Below are 21,868 nucleotides of genomic sequence, written 5' to 3' on the forward strand. Positions count from 1 at the left end.
ACATTAACAAGACCGTGTGGGGAAAAGAAGATGACTGCCGAAGTATGTATGTGCTGTTGACATGAAAACCAATGGAAGTTTGTCTATTGATTTTGTATCAGCAGTACTAAATATTCTGAAAATCCCACTACAATTCTGAGGAAGGCACAGACTCCTTCACTTCCTTAACATTTAACAGCTATATTTCCACATCCCAACCTCATTTCCAGATATACTCCATGAGCTCTTACCTCCATATTTTTACAGAATGTAGCATTGGTCCCAAAGAGGATCTGGCACTGTTCGTCGGCACTGTAGTGCATTCCTGGCAGCTTGTGAGGGAGCCGCACTGCATATTGGCTTCGGGGGTCTGTTACTAGTAAACAGGTGCTGACCTTGGACCTGTGGAGTGAGATAATTAAACATGCCTTTAAGGGAAAGCACCTTTGAACTGGAATGTTAGATCACTGCTATAGAGCAGCTGTTGTCCTGTCTTTAATAGGGAATCTGATGACCTTGTGCGAAATAGCGATGATTTTCCCAATATCTTTCTGGAAGCTGAATCATTAAACTTATTAATAGAAAGGTTCTTGAGGACTCATCCTCCACCTCAGGCCTTGAAGCAGAATACACTGCATTCACATTATTCTCTGTAAATATTTGTCTGAAATCTGATGAAGACTCAATTCTGCCCTTAGGCTAAAGCCCAGTAGCTTTACAAGCCTTACAAAGATCACTAGAAAGGCTTCTGTCAAGTCTTACCTGAATCCCTCTAGCTGAATTTTAAGCCCTTGACTTCTTATCTAGCACAGAAATAAAGGAAAGATTTTTGCCTTTGTCTTCAAAACAATTTTTGACAAACTGGAATATCTTTGAGTCATCTTCCCTCTGTCAGGGACTAGAGTGAGTTCAGATGCAACTTCTTTTTCAACTTTACGCTTTAATGTAAACATGGATATCTCATTTTCTCTCATTATTTTCCTTTCACTTCCACTTCTAATTTTCCATGCTGAATCCATCCCTAGCAATAAAGGCACTAGCTGCTTTCAGAGTTTAACTGTATGTGTAAGACCACAATGAAAGAGTACAGTGCAATCCTTACTTTAGGAAGTTTTCAAGGTCATCGCGACTGCATGAAGACCAGGAGAGGTCACTGGGGTTCCTGCCCTTGACCCATTCTCCAGACATAATATGAGACCTCCCTGCACAGGGAGGATGGTCGTCATCATGGCTCATTCCCATGCTGTTTAATTTAAACAAAACAAGAAAAATGTCTATCAAGTTATCACGTAGGACATTTTCAAATCTCACAGCACTTATCAGAGTCAGGAAGAGGCTGCACAAGTAATGTAGAAATATTCACCTAATGATGGAAAATGTCTCATGAATAAACTATAGAATTGTTTATATTTTTTTATAATTGTATAGATATGTGCATATATATGTATATATATAAAATATATAAAATTAAACTATAAATGGAAGGTTCCTTCAATTTATCCACTGCCTTTACTTCACCCCGGTTTTAATATTTGTTTGCTGGAAGTTTTTAAATGGCTTCACATAGATTTTCCTACTAGAAATTAAAACTACTTGTGGGTTCATGAAGAGTGAACCTGGATGTAACAGATCTGAAGGATATCTGCTAGAACATCAAATTTACTGAAAATTTGGAATCTCTTTCCCAAATCTAGTGGATATGACTCATATGACCACACTGATAAAATGGTCAACAAACTAATACTAGAGATGGGCCAATTTTGTTGCGCTCTCAGGGTAAATCTGCAGCAAAATCTCTCTTAAGAAAGATTTCAGTAACTTTGTGGCATTACACCATCTCTCTCATCTAAGTCTGAAGTGTCGAGTTTCTGTTTAGATCATACGATCTCCATTGGCCTTTCTGTCCTAAGTTATTCTGTGTCTCTACGACGACTGTAACAGCAAAGCTCAGGTAGGAGCCCAAATCAGAATCAAGCTCCTATTTTTGCAACCGCTGTCCAAACAAGCACAAAGACTGCCCCATGCCAGCAAGAAGAGAATGTAACCTACTCGGCAAAACAAGCAATCTAAACAAACAATATGAATGGTGTGGTATAAATATACTCAAATACATTCACTGAGAATTTTAGTATTAGTATTGTAAAACAGAAAAGTCTTACTTTAAAAGTTCTCTCCACCCTACCCCTCAGGACTCTTCTGCCATTAGAGATGTCTACCATGGGCTGTTCAGAGGACTTCAACTCTGTTGTCTTTCTAGGAAGGTGAATCATCCTCTGGATGAGGTGAGCCTCCAGGAACAGCTCCAATGGCAGCAGAGGAGGGATAAATGATGTACACAAGTTCATCTGCTGCCTCAGTGAAGTCAGAAGTCCTAAATGGCAATTCTGCACTCAGTTTATTGTATCATGCTGACCAGCAGCAAAAGAAAGCTAAGGATTTTCCATCCTACTTCGAAACAATCATTAAAATTATTTTTGAAGTTATACAGAATAATAACATTTTGAAATGTTAACATCTTTCCTTTGATTCCAACGTGAAGTGGAAAACAGTTTTCAGACAAAAAGTCTCTCGTTTGGCCAGGATCACATTTTAGCAAAGTAACAGCCACCAGTGTTGGGCCAAAAACAGATTAACAGGAACTCTGTAGGTCTCCAACCTGCTGGATTGAGCAGGGCAGAAGCAGTCCCTTAAAAAATGGTATTGGACGCTTTAATATATGTTATTTCTCCAAGGCTCCTGTTTGCTTTCTGACTACACTCTTGGCGTTGCTTCTTTCCATTTTTGGGATTCAACTGCTCAAAGTCTAAACACAACATACATTTCTAGTTGCAATGAACCAAAACCAGCTTCAGCAGCTTGATAATTATGGCTTAGATTAAACCACCAGTTATGCTATTTTTAGCTTGAAGTGAAGATTATACAGCAGTCTATTATTCTAGGTTTATCTCCAGGGACATTATTATTTCTAGCAAAACTACATTTAACAATTTTTAGACACAGAAGTTCACAGCTATGCTCGTTTTTAAACCTTTGCGGATTTTGAACACAGCAGAAACATTAACATCAATCACATTTTGTTTGATGCAGGCAGAAATAATTTAACAGTCTATTAGTAAGTCTGACTTCAAAACAGCAAAGAGTGAAATTCCTGCTCCGTTGAAGTGAATGGGAGTTTTGCCATTGACTTCAACGTTGCCTGCATTTCACTCCAAGTATTTTACTCATGTTGTTTCTACAAACCGAGAAAACTGTTCACATACTAGGAAGAAAGTTCCTGCAGTATTCCTGCAATGCAAATAAGCCCGCGTTACTGAACTTGAGGAAGGGAAGACCTGAACACTATGGAGCAAGTCAGGTAAATTTGTTGGAAGCCCTCCAGACGAAACTTAGCAGAAAAAATGCCAGATCAGAAGGCCTCCTGTAGTCACGATGCAATTGTGTTAACTTTTCTAATGGAAACAAGGCAGGTTTCTAAGGTTTCTGCCAGCTTGCCTGCCTTGTGACTGCCACACTGTTGAGGCTTGAACTTACGTCCCCTAGATTTCTGCTCTGACAAGGTTTCTATGGCATGGGACTTAGCAGTGTATGTTCCCATTCTGGTAGGTCCTTGTTGTCAATTCAGCTGTTCCACATTAAAAAAGGTGGAGAAAAACACATCTTCCCAACTTTCCAATCTGTTTCAGAATCCCTGATTTCATCTTTTCCATGGAAGGCTAGTTTATTTCAGAGCTCCCTAATTAAGAAATGTTTTAGCTTTCTGATTACTCGTTCATTATAATTTGCTAAAAGTGGGATAATTTTGTTGACAAACAACACGGGCAAGTTACTTATTAGCACATATCTGTTCTTATTTTTATTTTAAACCAGAGTTTGTGAAAGATTCCTGCTCAGGAGAAATGCTAAGGCTAATACTCATTGCTCAGATTTGATTTTGCAGGGGTGTTTGACACAAAAAGAGCATTATCTCTAAAAAGACTGAGTCAGGACTCACATCTCAGAGCTATTTACAGGCTTCTTGTGAAATTCTTTCAAGGTTTATTTGTGTGGAAATTGCTGCTTTTCTGAATCACTCCTGATTTCTTAGCAGAAATTCTTTAAAAAGTCGTTAAGTGTAGAGGAATTGAGCCTGAGATATTTGTATGAATCAAAGCAGCCCTGCTAAGTCAGAAGAACCACACCAGTTTATATTAGCTTGGGATCTGGCCTCAAGGTATATAAGCAACCTCTAGTGGCCCCTTGTTGATGAGTTTCTGTTAGAATGAAACCAGCAACACCTTTGGAATCTGTTTTAATTGGCAGAGCAGAGCTTTTCCCAGCATCTACTTTACCTTACAATGATTCACTTGAGGAAAGGATTAAATGACCTGCAGGACTAAGGCATCCCCTAGCATGCTAACACATTCTTTTCTGAAGTTCAAGGATCTCTAGTGACATCCAAAGGATCATTTTTTCCTAAATGCATAGTAAATGCAATGCCATGCTAATTCATTTCATTAATATGCTCCCCTGCTTTTAGCAGGGATAAATCAGACAGAGCATTATGCATTTGTACTAAACAACAGTGCAACTGCTGATTCAGTATTCTGCATTTGCTTTGTGATCATCTAATCTTACCTGCTACTCAGAAGATCACGTGGAATTAGAAGCACATAATCAGTCTCTTGTCATGAGAAGGAGTTCTATTCTTACACAAACAGACCATGAAAACAGAGCCAATAAAAACGGCTCTTAGATTTGAAGGTTAAAATGGCACTACATAACCTTGGAGACCCTCTGTGCTGTTCAGGTCATTAGCATCCCTTTTACCAAAGGTGGCAAATGCATGATGCATAATACTTTTTACATTGCAAAGCCAGCAACAATTAGAGATGAGCAGGATTCAGTTTCACATTGAGCTCTTACTACCACAGCCATTAAATCCATTCTATGCAGTTAAATGTTGGCCTTTAGTTCATCATGCTCTCCCTCCTGAAGATAATGAGGTTTCACACAGGCAAGCAAGAATGGCTGAGACTGTCAGCTCTTCAGCACGGTCCCTTCATTGTGTATTTATTCAGAGTAAGCACAATAGGACTCTGCTTTCACACTCCAGATTCTCTTCTAATATAAATAACGCAACAATTATCAGTGGAAGACACAAGGTACCACTGATGGAGTCCCACAGCATATTTATTATTGATTACCATACGCGAGTCCAGAAACAAGCTGACTGACCTTAGCTCAGTCTGTTAACATAGTCATGACATGGCAAGCTTTATCCCGAGTCGCTACAAGGCAATAAAACCAAATCGCTTTGAAGCTGTTTTTTGCAGAATGAACTTTGCTATGAATAAAAAATACCATGCAGTCTCTCCATACTCTGGCCTCTCTGAAGCCTGTGCTCCTTTCCAGGACACAGCTCTGTCAGAGTCTACACAGCAATTAGAATTGGGTCAGCATGCCAGAATTACACTCTGGGCCTGAGCTGGCCAACTTCTTGTGTAACTCTTTTTAGCTAAATGCAATTAAGACATTTGTTTTCCCACAGCTAAATAAATGCTAAATAAATGCACTTGCTTTGTTTATTTTGGTCATTAGTAAAGCTTCTCCTCTAGACAGTAAATGTAACTAAACTGTTCTGTTTACCCTTGGTGCTTTTTCCAATGTTTCCTGTTATTTTTTAAAAGCCTGAACTAAAGCCTACCAAAGACTGTGGAAAGCCTTCAATGCACGGTGCACTACACCTCCAAGTTCTTAGGCCATGTATACAAATCTTCATCAGAACCACTATGACTCCCAACAGGTTTCCTATTAAAAGCCCCACATCTGAGTTTAAGAATAATGCCAAAGGCTGAGGGAAACTGATTTAAAATACGCTTTAAATTTTTTAAACAGCTGCACGTTTGTGGCTGGTAACAGACCACTGAAAAACCCCAACGTTTATTGTCTCACAGTCCCCTTCTGGTAGGAAGAGATTATAAAGTAGAGAGAAGACACACAACTTTGATGGAAAACATCATCAGCTGTAAAACAAATACTTTTCTTCAAGTAGAAAGAGGCTGGCAAGGTAAATAATGAAGTATGATGAAGAAAAACCTTAAAAAAACACCCAGAAGTGGAAATACCACGAACTACTACTACTCCCTCTGTTTCAAATAAGCACTTCAGCTGGCTGTTAATAAGAGATTCTCCACAGCCTCTCTGGAAAAGCCAAATCTTTCCATTGGTCTGCACAGAGCTCAGGGTGAGTCAGATGCTGATTCACTTTAGAAATGAGTGGCAATCAGGGCTAGTAAAGCTACCCGAGGTGACCTGGCTGTCATTATAGCTGTTTGTTAAACTCATGCACGACACACAATCAGCACTAATGCCTAAGTCACCATTTCTCTGAAGAACAATGAAAGAGGATGATGAGCTGTCAACACAGAAAAGAGGACAGTGGTCTGACTCTCATCACTACAGGCAGTGCAATCCAAGAGAGAGTCTTTCTATACCTAGTTGAAGGACCAACTCACAAACTGCTCTCATAGTGTAAGCTCAGCAAGATATTCAAAAGGAAGAGCTCCTTGGATCCACTTGCCCTGCAGACCGACATGGACTCAAAGAATCGAGCAAAGGTCCTGCTACAGAAATGTAACAGACTGGCATAGGAGAGAGAAGGCAGGTTTTCGCATTCTTGGCTGATCCTTGTTTGATGTAAAGCATGCTTTCTCTACCTGTGTTTGTAACAGGAGGCTCTCAGCCCTTTTCTAAAGCATTCTGTTTTTGCAAAGCAGCAGTGCTGTAAGAGTTCTATGCAGAACCAGAAGTTGTGTGTTACAGCAGGGTAGGTCACTACCGACCTTCTCAAGAGAGCACATAGGGAAAAGTCATTCCCTGTGACTCACCTTGTTCCAACACACCCAGAGGTGATCTAGCATTAACCACAAAGCCAGGATTTGGGGCAAATTTCTGCCTAAACCCCACGGTAGCAATTAAATGCACAGGAAGGGCAAACAGAACAACATCCTCACTCAGTATGAAAGGGAAAGAGGAACTGTAACTTAACCTGCTCTGGCATTTCAGCGTGGGCAGGATGAGAATACCAAATGGAAAGCCTGCTATTTACATGCTGTGGGCACAAATCCCACTTTTATCCATATAGAGGACAAAATTCCTCCCCCTTCCCACTTCCTATTGGGTCTCCATAAATTGTTGAGATGGGAATTTTATCTCTATACTGCATCCAATTTCAGCTACAAAGGAAGATGCTGACATGGAGGGTTATACAAGGTGCATGAGAACATTAAGCATGAATATTAAACACAGATCAATGTAGATCACTAAGCAGAGAATGTATGTCAACAGTTCTCAGCAGCTACTGACTTGGGCTGGATTTGAACCAACAACTTAGAAGTGGGAGACAGTATATCACATAATCAAGCCTGTGAGTCGTCCAGTCCCAAATCAAGTTCAATGTTAGGAATTTTTATTAACGTTTGAAATTGAAGCTGTGTCACTGGAAAGATGCCTACTTCTGAACTGGTTCAACATGTTTAACATTTCAATATAAAATGCTGATATCTTTCAAGTTATGAGGCTTCCAACCAGTTGAGAATAACAGGCAGAAGTGAGGCATAACAGAAGCAGAACTGAAACAGAGTTGCTCATTAGAGCTGAAATTACAATAGGAGGTGCAATGCAAAATGAGGACAGGAAGTTTAAAGTAAGATTGACCTAGGAAGGTGATGCATCTGTGAAGTAAACGAAGAGATGCAAAAGACAGCCAGAGGAGTCAGAAGGGAGTCCAATTGAGGCTTGGATGGAAGACAAACTAACAAATGCTGGGGAAACATGCTGGGGTGAGCTGTGCTGGGAAAGAGTCACTGAAATAGCTTGCATAACCTTCTTACACAAACAGAGGTCACTAGGTCTGTTGGCTTAATGGAAAACAGGCTTTTTCACCTTGTGCTTTTCAAACACATAAACACAGTCATTTAAATATAACTCAACTATTTCAGAGGTACTCTGGTGAGCTGAGATGAAGAGGGGAAGACAACTCTACTTAAAGCATTTGAAGTAATCAAAAACATTTATTATGTACATAATGTTATCCACGTGAGGATGGGTGCTATTGTTTTACTTATCAGAAGAGACAACATTTTAAGGGAGTCATGACTAACAGACTCTTCTAGACATAAGCAAGTTTATTCACTCTCTAATGATGAAGTAACCAGACATTTTCTATAGTTATCTACTCATCAAATAAACAAGAAGTCAGCAACAGCAAGTGAGAACACTTGAATGCCTATGGTGAATAGCAGTGTGGAAAGCTGTGGTTTATTCAGCTGCATGACAGATCCAGCCCTTTATGATATGGTTTTGATTTAAAAATAATTATTTCTTCTGCCATGGAATCTGTAAGGCAGCAAGTATGAGCTTGTGAAGCAAGGGACATACAGCACGCACTAGAGACTAACAGGGCAGACAGGCCCAGAGCATTGTGTCACCCAAGCACTTTATCTGAAAGCCTGCTGCCCCAGTGGTCCCAGATACTGGTAACAGAGCTGGCCTAACCCATCTGACATCAACGGCACTCCTTTCAGTTGGATTAATGGAAGTTAGACCAGAGCCATGAAAATCAAGGTGAATCACCTTCTGATTACTTCTCCAGCAATAGTATAGATCAGTAATGTTATTAACTACTTTTTCCAATGGACATCAGGTTTCTCTCTTGACATTCCTTGGTGCCTGTTTTGCAGAGGGGCTGCTTCTCAGCAGGACAGGCAGTACTTGAGATATTCCAAGGCTTTTGGTAAGATGAAAGACTCCAGTTGAAATGCAACTGAACACTTACCATCGCAATGGTCTGCCTCTGTCACATCTAATTCGTGGGATGTGGTCCTGACATAGCAATGCTTCAGTGTTTTTGGTAAGAATAATCAGCAGTGGGTAGTATACAAGGTAGCAGAAAAGGGAGTGCTCGACAAACACAAAGTCCTAGGAGAAGCTGAATTTGATCAATACATGCACAAATAAACTTGGTGGAAACTTCACATTGAAAAGCCAGAATTATCTCAAAACAGCACTTCTTTCTCATCTTAACATCCACTAAGGAGTTCAACATAACACCTAAACAAAATCTCTAAATATGAGAGCTGCCAACCTGTTGTGAGAGTTGTCAGCAGTATGCACTTAGACACAGAAGGGAATATGATTATGTAGCAGAGAGTTAACAGTCCGGTGCCAGCACAATCTCTCAGAGCATAGGTGGGGTCCTGTCCTGTCCAGAATCTCATCTCTTTGAAGGAAGACTTGTAAAGCTACAAAGCAAGGTGTAACTTGCAGTCACAAGGGGGTGAGAACGTAAAGGCTTTAAGCAGTCCTATCCTCTTCTACATATAGACTCAAATGATCCAGTTTGATCATGCTAATGTAGAAAGGAACACAGCTGAGCAGAAGCAATGAACACGTAGGAAAGGCTTATGCAATGAATCCAATCATAGGAACACTGTCCAGCATCATACAGCAATGACTGCCCAGGGATAAATGTGTTCCTTCTCTGCCCTTACATCCTCTGAAGAGGATCAGGAGCTCATCACACTTACAGTAACAGTTTCACAGTCTTTTATGAGCTCATGACAGTTCACAAAGATTTCCTACCCAGCCTTTCTTTTTGGCACTATGGGCCTCATCATCATCATCTTACAGCATGTACATTTCTACACCCTTTGCATCCCCAGAGGCCCACCCCATCTTCACAGCAGTCATTCAACCATATGATCTGCATTTCTACTTCTTTTCCTTGCCAACAATGCACAGAGACAACAGCAGCACCACTAAGAGTCATGGACTGTTATAACAGTCTGAAGACTGTTGAAGGGGTGAAAACACTATACAGAAACTACTCATCATACCATACAAAGTGACTGCTGACTGGAAACCCTGAACAATAAAGCTTCTCCCCAGCTTTGCCATGATCACTGCTGAGCTGTGAACCTAAAGCAGGAATAAAGTTATCTGAGGGTCAAAGTATAACACCTCCATGAAAAATGTATTCCCTTGGCCTCCACAAGATTTGACCCACTTCATGGGCACAAAAAATGCACGATTTCTTTCTCTCTCTTTCCTCCCCCCCCCCTCTCTCTCTCTCACTTTCTTCAGTCTCAAGGTTTCAGAAAGAAGCACCATGAATGAAAAAGAACACAGCAGTAGGCAGAGAAAGACTGCACATTTCTCTCTCTTTTTTTTTTTTTTTTGGTAAGCAAAAGCTTCTGCACTCCATCTGCAACTCCTTGTATGCAGAGAACACCCTCGTGCATCACAGCAGTAACATGCTGAAACATAACAAGCTGCTTGCTTTCAGCACTGCCAGGAAGTGGGTGAGAACAAAACCCCAGAAAATGTGACTTGCATTTCCTCAACAGATGAAAAATAAATATAAATTGTAGGGTGTGAAAAAGACAAAACCCTGATACAGATGGGTGGGAGACTTGTTCGTGCACTATGGAATACAGAGAAGAGCTTAGTGAGAACAGCTGACAGGTTTGTCCTTCAAGATGTTACCAACCTAAGAGGAATCTGCTGCGAGTAGTCACCTGAGCACACTTTCCTAAAAACTTCTAAGAAAAAAGCAAAAGCCTCCAGTCAACTACATTAATTACTGAGAATAAAACCTGAACCAAGAGATGCAACATAAGACACTCTTAAAAGAAAAATCTCCAGAGAAAGGAGAAACACTGAGCATATTTGTTAAATATGTGCAACACGAGTAACCACAGATGTCCCACACTACCCCACCAGGAAGCCACCCACTACTGAGCAATGGGGAAAAGGCAGCCTGAGGAACACACTGTTCCTGTGGAATCAGGAATGCTGGCTGCCTTCCCCAGGCTTGGAGATGAATTCTGCATTCATGGAGGTGGGAATGAGGAGACGGCAAACATCAAAAGACAGAGGCATGAAGTAACTGTAATGTGCATAATTCTACCAGCACCAAGTCTTCAAAAGTCCCCAGAGAAGCCAGAGGATACATGCTTCCAGAACAGTAGCAATCCTGTTCACAGGGAAAAGTATTTTTCAGCCTCCGTCTTTTATTCTTTCTTTTGATGTAGGTTGCCAATCATTGTGGAGTTGCAGACCTAGTGCAAAAAAAACATTTTATGTGATCTTACACCAAGTCACCAACATGTCAGGTGAATGCAGGGAACAGTAACAAATCCATGTGTTTTCTTTTCTTTCCAAGAATGAAGAAAAGGAAATCTTTCTAGAAAAAAAAAGTTGCACAGGGAACACATAACCCAATTCAGCTAGTTCCAGCTATAACCCAACAATGGATCATTTTGCAAAAGCCAAGACCCTTCTGTTGAAGGCACCTGCTACAAGGACATTTTATTCTTCAGTTGTATCCTTGTCACAGCCATTCCCACCAACACAGGCGTGCTTCTACCCTTACCAGAAATTTTGTTTCTAATAATGCTCCCCTTATGTACCAGCTCTCTTAACTCTTCGGATTTTTCATGATGGTGCTTCTGGGGAAAAAAAAAGCCATAATCATTGCATCATTTGGCCTTGGCTGCTAAATGACTTAACAGTTCAGAACATTATGTTACTTGTCTCACGTCTCACTTGTAACATCAGTGGGGAGACTTGATATCAAACAAGAACGCTGCAAATTATGGCTTGATATCAAAGCCCTTTTGAAGTGATACGTTCAAAGCAATACTGAACTGGAATTCTTTGGGTAGTGGAGATGCTTGGTTGCCTACAAACCTCAAGGAACATGAAGCCAAAACTGCTTTCATATTGTAAAAAAACAAAAAACAAACACATGAAGAAAGGTAAAAAAGGCAACTTGAAAAGAGATGTTATTGCTTTGAATGACTTTGTTTTGGACGTGTTAATTTGAAAACAAATTACAGAGAGAAACATAAAACCCTTCTTACAGGAGTCTGCTCATCGCATCCAGAGAAGGTGCACACAATAATGCATTTTACAAACTGGTAAGGTTTAAAAATACTGTACAGTTTTCAGAATAAGCCTCCAAATGGGTACTGTAGCAATAAAGGAATAAAAAGAAAATATCAACAGATATAGTAAGACATAAAATATATATACATATATATACTCAGTAAAGAAGATGACACTTAAAAATGAACAGATGGGAGTTGATGCTTGTGCACACGAGCAAAAAAGCAGAAGATAAGTAACCCTTATAACACTCCTGTGGGAAAACCCACGTGCTTGTTCAGAGCTACTCAATTCAGGCAATCTGCATTTTCAGCAGAAGTCAAAAAGCAATGATCACAGTGTGTCACAATGGATGCTAGACAAGAGTTCTGTCCTCTTGAGCTAATTCAGATAAAGAAAGTGTTAGGATGGAATTTACACACTGAAAGGTGCTAACCACTGATCTTCTGAGTGGAAGGAAGGAAGCTGTGCTTTTTCCTCTTTTTCTGAAGTCTGAAGACTACTCAAAGCAGGAAGCAAACTATTCGTACAAAGCATTTCCTTATACTCCCTAGTTTTAATGTTCATAATTAAAATGAATATTGAAAATATATATATTGGAAGTTTGCCATTTTACCAGTGATCTTCATAGTGCTGCTGGTAAGCTGCAAGCTGGCAGGAAGGAGCCCGGCTGGCAGCAGGTGGAAAAGACAGGTATCTTCTGGATTCTCATGGGCAGGTGAGCGCCAGCTGCCAGAGACTGGACATCAGAAATTTCTGAAATGTCAAACTGTCCCACACACAGATAAGATCTGCCATGCAAAACAAACATCGTGGTAGAATTTGGAGGAGAGAAAGAAGATAAATAAAAACCACTCATTATTAAAAAGCTCAACATACTAAGCTAATTAGAGCCGTGAGGAAGGAAACTTTTCAAACCAAGAATATTCAGGGAGAACAAACCATTACGCAGATCAGAGCAAACTCCTTTTGCTCTAATCTGTTTTACCCAAAGAAGAAAAAAAGCAAAAAATCTGAGAAAACTGCAGGGCTTCTTCTCTTTTAGAAAATGCTACATCATTTAGCAATGATATAGATGACAACTCCCTGTCGGCAATCAAAAGAGCCCAGCACCTTAGGAGGACTTTGAAATGGAAAGCAATCCCTGGCAACAAAGGAATCCTGTTTATTTTGTTTGTCCAGTAACAACTTCTTGATGATTTTTATTCTACAACACAACTGCAGTCAAAGAGGCAGCCAATCTTGTTCCACTACAGTGCTGCCTTCCACTGACATAATGGTAAAGGGAACTGCATTTTTAGAAGCAACATCATTTCCATTGGCATTGCTGCTGCTGAGTTACGACAGAAGGCTTTTCCAATGACAGTCTGGGATTTATCTTCCACAGAAATGCAGTCATTTTCACCTGGAACCTGTTGAACTCAGCAGGCCAAGCAGACAGCCTGGGTTACAAGCTATTGGAACTCAGCTGCTAGTGGAAAAGTAAATATTGCAGCTAGATTGCTACGCTTATTGAAGAACAAATGATTATTTGGTAAATGGAACTTGCAAACCTAATAATTCCTGCGTTTCTGCGTACTGTGGAGGTCATACAATGGGGGCTTGTACTGTTCCTATGTTTTGGGTCACTGGGGCCACACAGCTGTTGCCAGCAAAGCCACTAAAATATGAAACCAGAATCCTAGTAGCAGGAAGCGTATAAAGGATTTGCCAAATCATTATAGCCCAGCTATTATACATGGTCTTGGCTTACTCAGCAGAATTACCCATAAAAAAGACAGACATAGCTGGCAAAGCCACAAAGCTGTTGATAAAATGAAACTGTGTTGTCTGAGAGTTTCTAAATAACTGTTGTTTGCTTGTTTCGTGCAGTTTTATTAGGATAAGTAAAGCTGTACAAGATGCTCAAAAACAAAGAAATTAGTGGGTCTGTGACAGAACATTGCTTCACTACACAGACATCTTTCACAAAGCATAGAGTAAAACCATAGAAATCCTTGCCCAAAACCACACAAATACTTGCCACAAGCATCCACAAAGCAATTGGAGGTAGATGTTCCCATGCACAGTTCCAATGTGGCTTACTCCAATTCTGTAAACAGACGATCAAACTCAGAAGATAACAAGAATGAGAAAATACACACGACAGAGGGAAGGCACCTCACCACTATGCTAGGATTATCAGATTTATTAATTACAGCTGCAAGTATCTTGCAGTTTTACACACAACTGAAATAAAACCAATCATATTATCCAGAGGCTAGCATATGATCAAACCCCTCCATTTCTCCTTCATAGTTGTATTTTTCTCTGTTTGATTTCCCCAGAATTTCTGCCTCCTTCAAATTCTACTCAGCTTCTACCAAACAACTTCACACCTTTAACCCTGCACTAAAACCGATCATCCACGAGGATGCATGTATGATCCTGATCTCACTAAAACAACTTGCCCAAAGTTAACACAGCAGCAATATTCCACTTCTGGAATTCATATGACAGAAGATACACAAACTAAGTTAATTTATGGTAGGCACAAACACCCGTTCTGTTTAGCAGTGCTCCACCTCCATCTCTTCCTCAGTGTCTCAAGTCAAACCACCCATACCTGCAGAAGTTTCCACTGATTTCTTGTTATTTATTTACATGTGTTTAGATCTGTATCTGCCTTTGAACTCTGCTTCCTTGTGACAAACTCAGGATGCAGTTTTCAGAAAACTGTCATCAAGCTACTAATATTAAGCTTAGGTGTGCAATAATTTTCTTTCGGTCTCAGTGTGTTACTGAAGTGGAATAAGCATCCACCGACAATTTGGTTGCATCTACTTATCTCTCCAAATCAGTGTGTTATGAAATAGTTATTTAGGCTTGATCATACTAATTCTGATGTACAAAGATACATTATGAATTAGACAGTGTTTCATTATGCCTGCTTGGAGCTGTGCAGAGAAGAGCAGTTTAACTGTAAAAATGTGCTTGTAATTATCTGTAGCAGAAGAATGAAACCTGGGAGGAGGGGAATAAGGGAGCATGGGAACAGAGGGACATTCCACAACTGATTTACAACACAAATGGCAGAAAATAAAATTAGCAACTCCAGGGTGGGTACAGACTGCAGCCAGCATTTTTGGCCAGCCTCAGGGTATGTCTACACAGCAGTCAGTCACTCCCAAGAATCCCAGGGCTGCAGTGTACTGGAACAGCAATATTCAAGGGAGATTAAAATGGAGTGTGCTGGCACTAGCAGAATTTAGTTGAGACACTAACTGTCTGAAAGAAACTGTGCAGCTGCTCAGGAAGTCTTGGTGCAGCAACACAGTTACTAGTACCTGAGCTTGTCAGAGTAAAGCCTGCATGGGGATCACATCATCAACTTCTGGTCCCCCATGGGATCCAACTGACCTTGATTTCCAACCCCTACAAAGGCAGACACGAGTTCCAGCACATTGTCTTCTGCAGCATGGTCAAAGCAGCCACAATGACTTTTATAAAGGCACTGAAGGAATTGCACCACAGCTCCCACAAGACAGAATCTACACTCAAGCCACCAGCAATGCCATCAGAGAGACGTACACAGCCACAAGGCAGCCGTCAAACAGCCACCATCCCTGAGCCATCAAGTAAATGGGTACTAACCTCCAGAGCAATGAGATGAGCACCTCTTTGCTAGGTCTCTATATGGTAGAACATGCATGGACAGGAGTGAGTAAGATATGCCTGTTGGCAGCTAGAGTCTTGGACTACATGCTGAAATACTACTCTGGAGGTCCTGAGCATCCATATGAAACTTTTCAATTCAAAAATGCATTATGATAAAATCTTTATGCATTGGAGGGAAGATGTTAATTTCCTGTTTGGTTCTTAGGAAGTATGCTTCTACACCTGCACCACGCTGACCCGGACTTGCCATTGCAAGTTGTTACAGGACTTTTTTCTATACGTGTTTTGCATCAGCTGAAGACATGTTCAGCCTACAATATTTTCGTGTCCTGCCTTACAGCCATTTCCATGACAGAATCTCCCTGGTGGGTGCTGCACTGGAACAGCAAGATTTTTAACAAGATTATTAACATAAATATCAGGCCATAGAGGGAACATCCAGAGACCATTCTTCCCTTACCTGCAACACCATTATTCTTTGAAACACACCACAAAAGCCATGCTTAATTATGCAGCAAATAATTATGCACCTCAAAGTCACGTTAACCAAAATGCATCTATCGTTACTCACATCTAAAGCAAATCATTGTTATGGTCAGAAACCTGATGGTTCTAAATTCTTCTCTTTGCCGATTCCAAATCCACAGCTCTTAGATTTGTGTACTAGAGACTTTTTTTTTTTTTTTTTAAACCTTTGGACTCATTTTTGCCCTCATCTGTTTCAGCTTCAAATCTGAGGCTGTGCAGCTTCAGCCTGCTGGCAACAGACTGCATCTTGCTTATTGTTACTTGATTTTGATTCACTTTCTGAAGGGTATCTGACACAGCATGGCTTCCAGCCATACCACTTCTGGCTGTGCTCTTACCATCTAGGCAGTGCCAGGTTCCTCTAGCTCATGAATGGGAATCTTCTCTCCCCACCCAAGTCTCCCTCCAGCCCACTACAGGAAAGCCAAGGCTGTTGAAATAAAAAATAAAAAATCCAACAACAACAAAAAAAAGCAAGAATGGCAACAAAGCTGGTATTGTCCTGAAAATCAACTGGCTACAGCCCACCCACTTCATTTAGGATAACAGATAGAAGGACGAAGCCCAGTTTTTTGTTGGGAAAAAACAAAAACAAAATAACTTATTTGCCTTTTTCTTTGAAGGATGTCTTGAAAACGGTAACAATGTCACTGCTGTAGGGCCAAAGAGAACCAGGGAGGTGAAAACAACACTATTTTGCTAAAAGCCACAGTCGTTCAGGGTGGTCTTTGGGGTATGAATCTCAGATTAACTTCATGGGGGATGAGAGAGGCACTATTCAGGATCTTCCTGGATCCAGTAGGGCATTTTTCAGCTCTTACTGATGTAGCTGCCTGAGTTTAAGGAAAGAGAAGAGTAAGAAAGTTTTCAACAAATTAAGCTGTTTTTAATTTGAAAACCTTGGAATTAAAGTTTTTAAAACTTCAGGGACTGCTATGATTACCATCTATTCTTTTGTGTAGCTCAGAACACAGTACTCCACACAGCAATAACTGGATAAGAACCAACTAATTGTGGTTACATTAAAGTGTGTTACTTTAAAAAACATCTACTACTGACAATGCTGAATGAAGGAACAATGCTTGCTGAGGGTCCTGTCATATGTGCTAAAAAATCATGATTTGTAGTCTCGTCATATATTCAGAACTCTTAACCCTGTCTGCTGTGGTCTCATAAGAGAATATTTCTCCTCCTAGGCTCTTTGTAAGAAGAACTGCATCTGATTACAAATGGATGCTCCTTTTGTGAACAAAATCTTCACTTCAGATTTAGGGACGTAAAAACAACAGGCAAAGGTTATACCACTCACCCCAACATCAAGCAACAGACTTCTTTCTACAGGGTAAGCCTGAAAATGAATTTTTATAGGACATATAAGCAACATCCTGACTGACCTATTTAATAATGTCTCCATGATTTTCAGTGCAGCTGTCTGTAACAGCGTTTTTGCAGAGAGTCCAAGTGACATTAGTGGTAGGTTAGGAACTTGATGCATCAATTAGTAATCTATTCATTTTTTCCAAAGTCTACATCAGAAACAATCTGTGAATGCCAAATCAAGCTTGTGATCTCCATGAACGCTTGTTAGTCTTAGGGCAAAAAGTAATAAATCTCAGCTCTTCAACACTCCTAAAGAAATCAGTCCTCAATAAATCTCACAATTATGGGTCTCCAAAACTTGTATTTTTGCCCACGTGGATGTAGATGTTGGTTGGATTTTTTTTTTTTTAATAAAATTTAAGAAAATTACATCTACTTTTCCTTGATTTTTCTTTTTAAAATTGAAGCTGATCTCAGCTTCTCTATCTCTGCAATGAGTTTCCTTACATCTCATAATCACTTTCAACGTTTCTACAACTTTGAAGGTAAAGTCAGCAAACAATCTTCATATTTGCACAAGACTTGCTGAAACAGGATTGCTCAGAGTACCTTGTTACAGTTCACAACCAAGAGAAAAAGGAGAGGCCTGAAACTTAGTAAGATCAATGAAAAGATTGACTTCAAGGCTAGAAAGGCACCAGTAAATTGGCCCATCTGAAATAACTAGCCAGGCCAATGGTAGATGACAGCATACAGGGGTGATTTTCATGCTCAGAGAGAGTGATGACAGACAGACAGCATTTTTTTTTCCTTTGACATGAATCATTATTTGATTATGCATGCACATGGATGGGCTTGAGGGAAGAGTAGGCAGAAGGACTTTAAGTCCCTCCAGCACCCAGCAGCCTTTCTAATTTCTCTTGCCTGAGCCTGTTCTAGATTCTTTTCTCTCAGTAATTGGGCCCATGATGCGGTTCAGTTACAAAATGCAATCACTTCAGCCACTTGTCCCTCTTCACCTGCAACCTTTATTTAACCTTTCCATCTCCTCCCACAACAGCATCTATAACTCTGCTGAAGTCAAAGATCCTCTGCACAGGAGAGAACTCACTGGTCTAAATCTTCCAGCCCACATCATGCTCTGCTAACCTCTTTTTTAAGACATCTCATATACACCACTTGAAATACCTTTCTGTGATGAAGAAAAAAAAAAAAAAAAAAAATAGAAAGGCTTTACCACCAAGAGTGGTAACTCAGAAAATAAAATAGAGTTTGCTATTTAGTGCACAGATGGAAAATTGTATCCAAAAGCATTACATCCCTTATTTGTGTTGTTTGCAAAGCATTACTGGAAAACAGCTTGACAGCTCTTGTGGGAAATTTGGCAAATGCCATGGCAGAGCAGCCTCAGCCTTTTACAGAGCTGGATTTTCTGCAGCCCAAGTATTTTTTTTCTGCTCTTGGCCCATCCAAAGATGAGTGCTGAATTTCCCTTAACATTACCCACAGGTTAATTCATTATTAAACTTAGGCTCAATTTAACATCTTGGCACACCATTCAAATAAAACCAAATCCTTCATTTCTGCTGAAACCACCTTTGGTTTGGCTCAGCTACCTTTGGTGTCACTGAATGGTGAACAGGCGATTCATTTTCATCTTGTCAGTTCTGGTAGTAACATACATATCCTCCATGCAACTCAGAAATACACTGCTGTAAAATAATTGCTTGTCATGCAGTGAGATTGACCAGAATCTGAACTTCATACATTGGCTCTGACTTAGCTGTCAATTATTTGCTTCTGTAGGAAAGGAAGATATAGTAAACACATTAACAGTATGTGTCCAGAAGGGTGCAGAAAAAATTTCTGCATAGCTTCATACTAGAGAAACAACAGTAGGATTTTCTGCCTTCCATCCAGAGACACTAAAAAAAAAAAGGAGTATTTGAAAATGCCATAGGCATAGCCCTTACTCTATAAATTTGTTCCTGGTCTAATTCTATACATTAATTACACAGTCTAACTGTGACACAGTGCAACCACAGTGATGTCGATGGAAAGGGAAAAAAGTTCGTAAGTATTATGAGTAACTGCACATTACATTCAGCTTGGAAAGCAGTGAATGTGAATGGTGACCTTTGGGTTAACTCATTAACTGCACTAAGACTATGTAGTAAATGACTCTTCCAGTCAGTTTCTTTTATTCTGTCCACGGAATATTTACAGGCAGCTTTAAGGTCTTCAAAGACACCTGCAGAAAGTACCTGGTAATCTCATGGGAATTATCATATCCTTTGCTTTTTTTTTTTCCCCCCTCCAGTGAAAGTGCACTGGTCAGCTGTAATTGAGCTGATAAATCAAGTTATACAATTTACTTCTGTTGATCAAATAATAATGCTTAACAGTATTTCCAAAATGCTGATGTTTACAATCCAGTATCTACACATTATTTCACTTGCAGAGGCCAAACTGTTACCAAAGTATTATTGAAACTCTTGTCAGATACCTGAGCTTCAAAGAAAATTTTGCAGCTTCAAAGATGATAAGACTGATGTTGTTTTCCTGAACCTATTCTAGAGCATAATTTGCAGAATTTGTCTCTAAGCATTACCATCAATCATTTAAGGGAATGAGGCCTCTTCAAGCTATTAAAAATCATACTGTTGAGTGGAGAACAGAGGAGTATCTAACAGTAAGTTTTATGTGTGCCAAAGAAGTACTTACACAAGTCTTCTAAATTTAAATATCAATCTACCAGATATATAAAATCCATAATGAGCATGTCACACCAGAAACTTCATTTGTAAGCTTTTAAGTGAAAGTAGCTTACAGTGGCATCAGTAAAGAAAGAAATTGAAATACAAATCCTTACTTGTGCCCAAGTTCATGTGCAATTGTAAATGCTAGATTGAGACCATTGTCTTCAGCAAGAACACATTTTCTCTTGGCACTGCAGACACCTCCCAGGTAAGCAATTCCTGCAACAGAAATAGAGAAGACGTACCCATCAGAATTGGTGAAACAACTCATGCACTCAAAACACGCAGCAGTAATTCAGTAAAAATGATGAAAATATGTACCCAACATGGAAAAATATTAAGTAGCTTTCTCACAAAATCACCTACTTTGTCCATTGTCTTAGTGAGAAGTTGGTTCAGTGGTTTATTAGACATGTAACAACTCAAGTTAAGCACAGTCACTCTCACTAGAAAATATTTCACTTCCCATGCAGACTCAAAAATTCACTGCAGCTTATCTGTAAGTGTCTGCTACTACCACGTTAGAATACAGATACAGTCAGGTAGCTTTAACAACTAATTAAATGGAGTTGCCCCGATTTTCAGACTAATATTGGTGAGAAGGAATAAAATCATACAAGTTGAGACTTCTGAGAAGATGTTACAATTTCCCTTATTTTCATACCCACACAAAATAAGAGTGGCAAACTCAGAAAAGCTAGCAAACTCCTGATGGTGAGTCAGAAAGTCAACATAGGCTGCAAAAGTCTTCCATGACTTAGAGAAATTCATCCTGCAGACAGCTGTGCAGGGCACCAGAAGCGCTTGTAGGTTCAAGTCAAAAAAGAATTTAGAAGTGACAGTATGAGACTTCTAGTGTGGAAAAGCAATAATTTCCATATGTCTTTCCTGCATCCAGACAATTCCCTGCAGCAACCATCACTGTACTTCTTGGAAATGTAGTAATTGCATCATAGATAATTTGTTGATGAACACTTGTTTCATCTGCCACCTAAAAACCAGAGTTAAATCACAGGGAGTTTTGTATAAGAATCAGAGACAGAGAAGGAGACTAAGGATGCTTCTATACCTCAACTGGTAAATGGCCACACTTCAAAAGGCACACAAACACATCAAGTATACACACAAAACAAGATTTCTAACTGGCATGCAGTAACCTATGTGCTGAGTTCATTCTGCTACTTCACATCCTTCTGCCACACTGCAGAAAGGGAAGCATGAAGACCTTTCACAAATGCCTTTTTTCAAAGGGAATTCATTTGCTTATATTAAACAGAAAACAAGATGCATTTCCTGTTCTTACAGTGAAGCAGATAGGACTTATCTGCCTTTAGTGACTAGAGCACAACTGTGCAATGCATACATGAGCTCATTTCTTTTTTCTGTTAGAGCTGACAAAGTTGTGTTTATCAAGGTGCAAATGGTTTAAAACTTCATGTCTGCAAGAACTCCAGTTCTGTTTTTATGAGTTCTAACAACAATATGGACAGGGATATTTATTGATAGGGGAATTCTGGACAGAAAGAAGAGATGGGAAATAGCCTTTTAGTTCAGTATTAGCAGTAAGGATTGAAGGCAGCACAACAATTAGGCATTAATGTTTGCTTATATTAAAGCTGATAACCATGGAAGGCCGCATTCATAAAAGATGCAAAAAATAACATCAAGCTTTAATTTCTTAATCAATTACCACAGAA

General features: G+C 39.8%; 1 protein-coding gene across 10 annotated transcripts in view; it reads right to left on the reverse strand.

Moving 5' to 3' along the window:
• The window catches only part of ADAMTS17 (ADAM metallopeptidase with thrombospondin type 1 motif 17), a 176,864-nt gene that overhangs the window by 92,317 nt on the left and 62,679 nt on the right, over positions 1 to 21,868 (reverse strand). For all 10 annotated transcript variants that reach the window (XM_090149089.1, XM_090149086.1, XM_090149085.1 and 7 more), the window contains 3 exons: positions 20,285 to 20,390; positions 1,082 to 1,222; positions 231 to 381 (listed from right to left, as the gene is read on the reverse strand). In XM_090149089.1, coding sequence (XP_090005215.1) covers positions 231 to 381; positions 1,082 to 1,222; positions 20,285 to 20,390 — 398 coding nt within the window. The remainder of the gene's footprint in view (positions 1 to 230; positions 382 to 1,081; positions 1,223 to 20,284; positions 20,391 to 21,868) is intronic.

Source organism: Phasianus colchicus, chromosome 12 (assembly GCF_987193195.1).
Source record: "Phasianus colchicus chromosome 12, bPhaCol1.hap1.1, whole genome shotgun sequence".
Lineage (NCBI taxonomy): Eukaryota > Metazoa > Chordata > Aves > Galliformes > Phasianidae > Phasianus > Phasianus colchicus.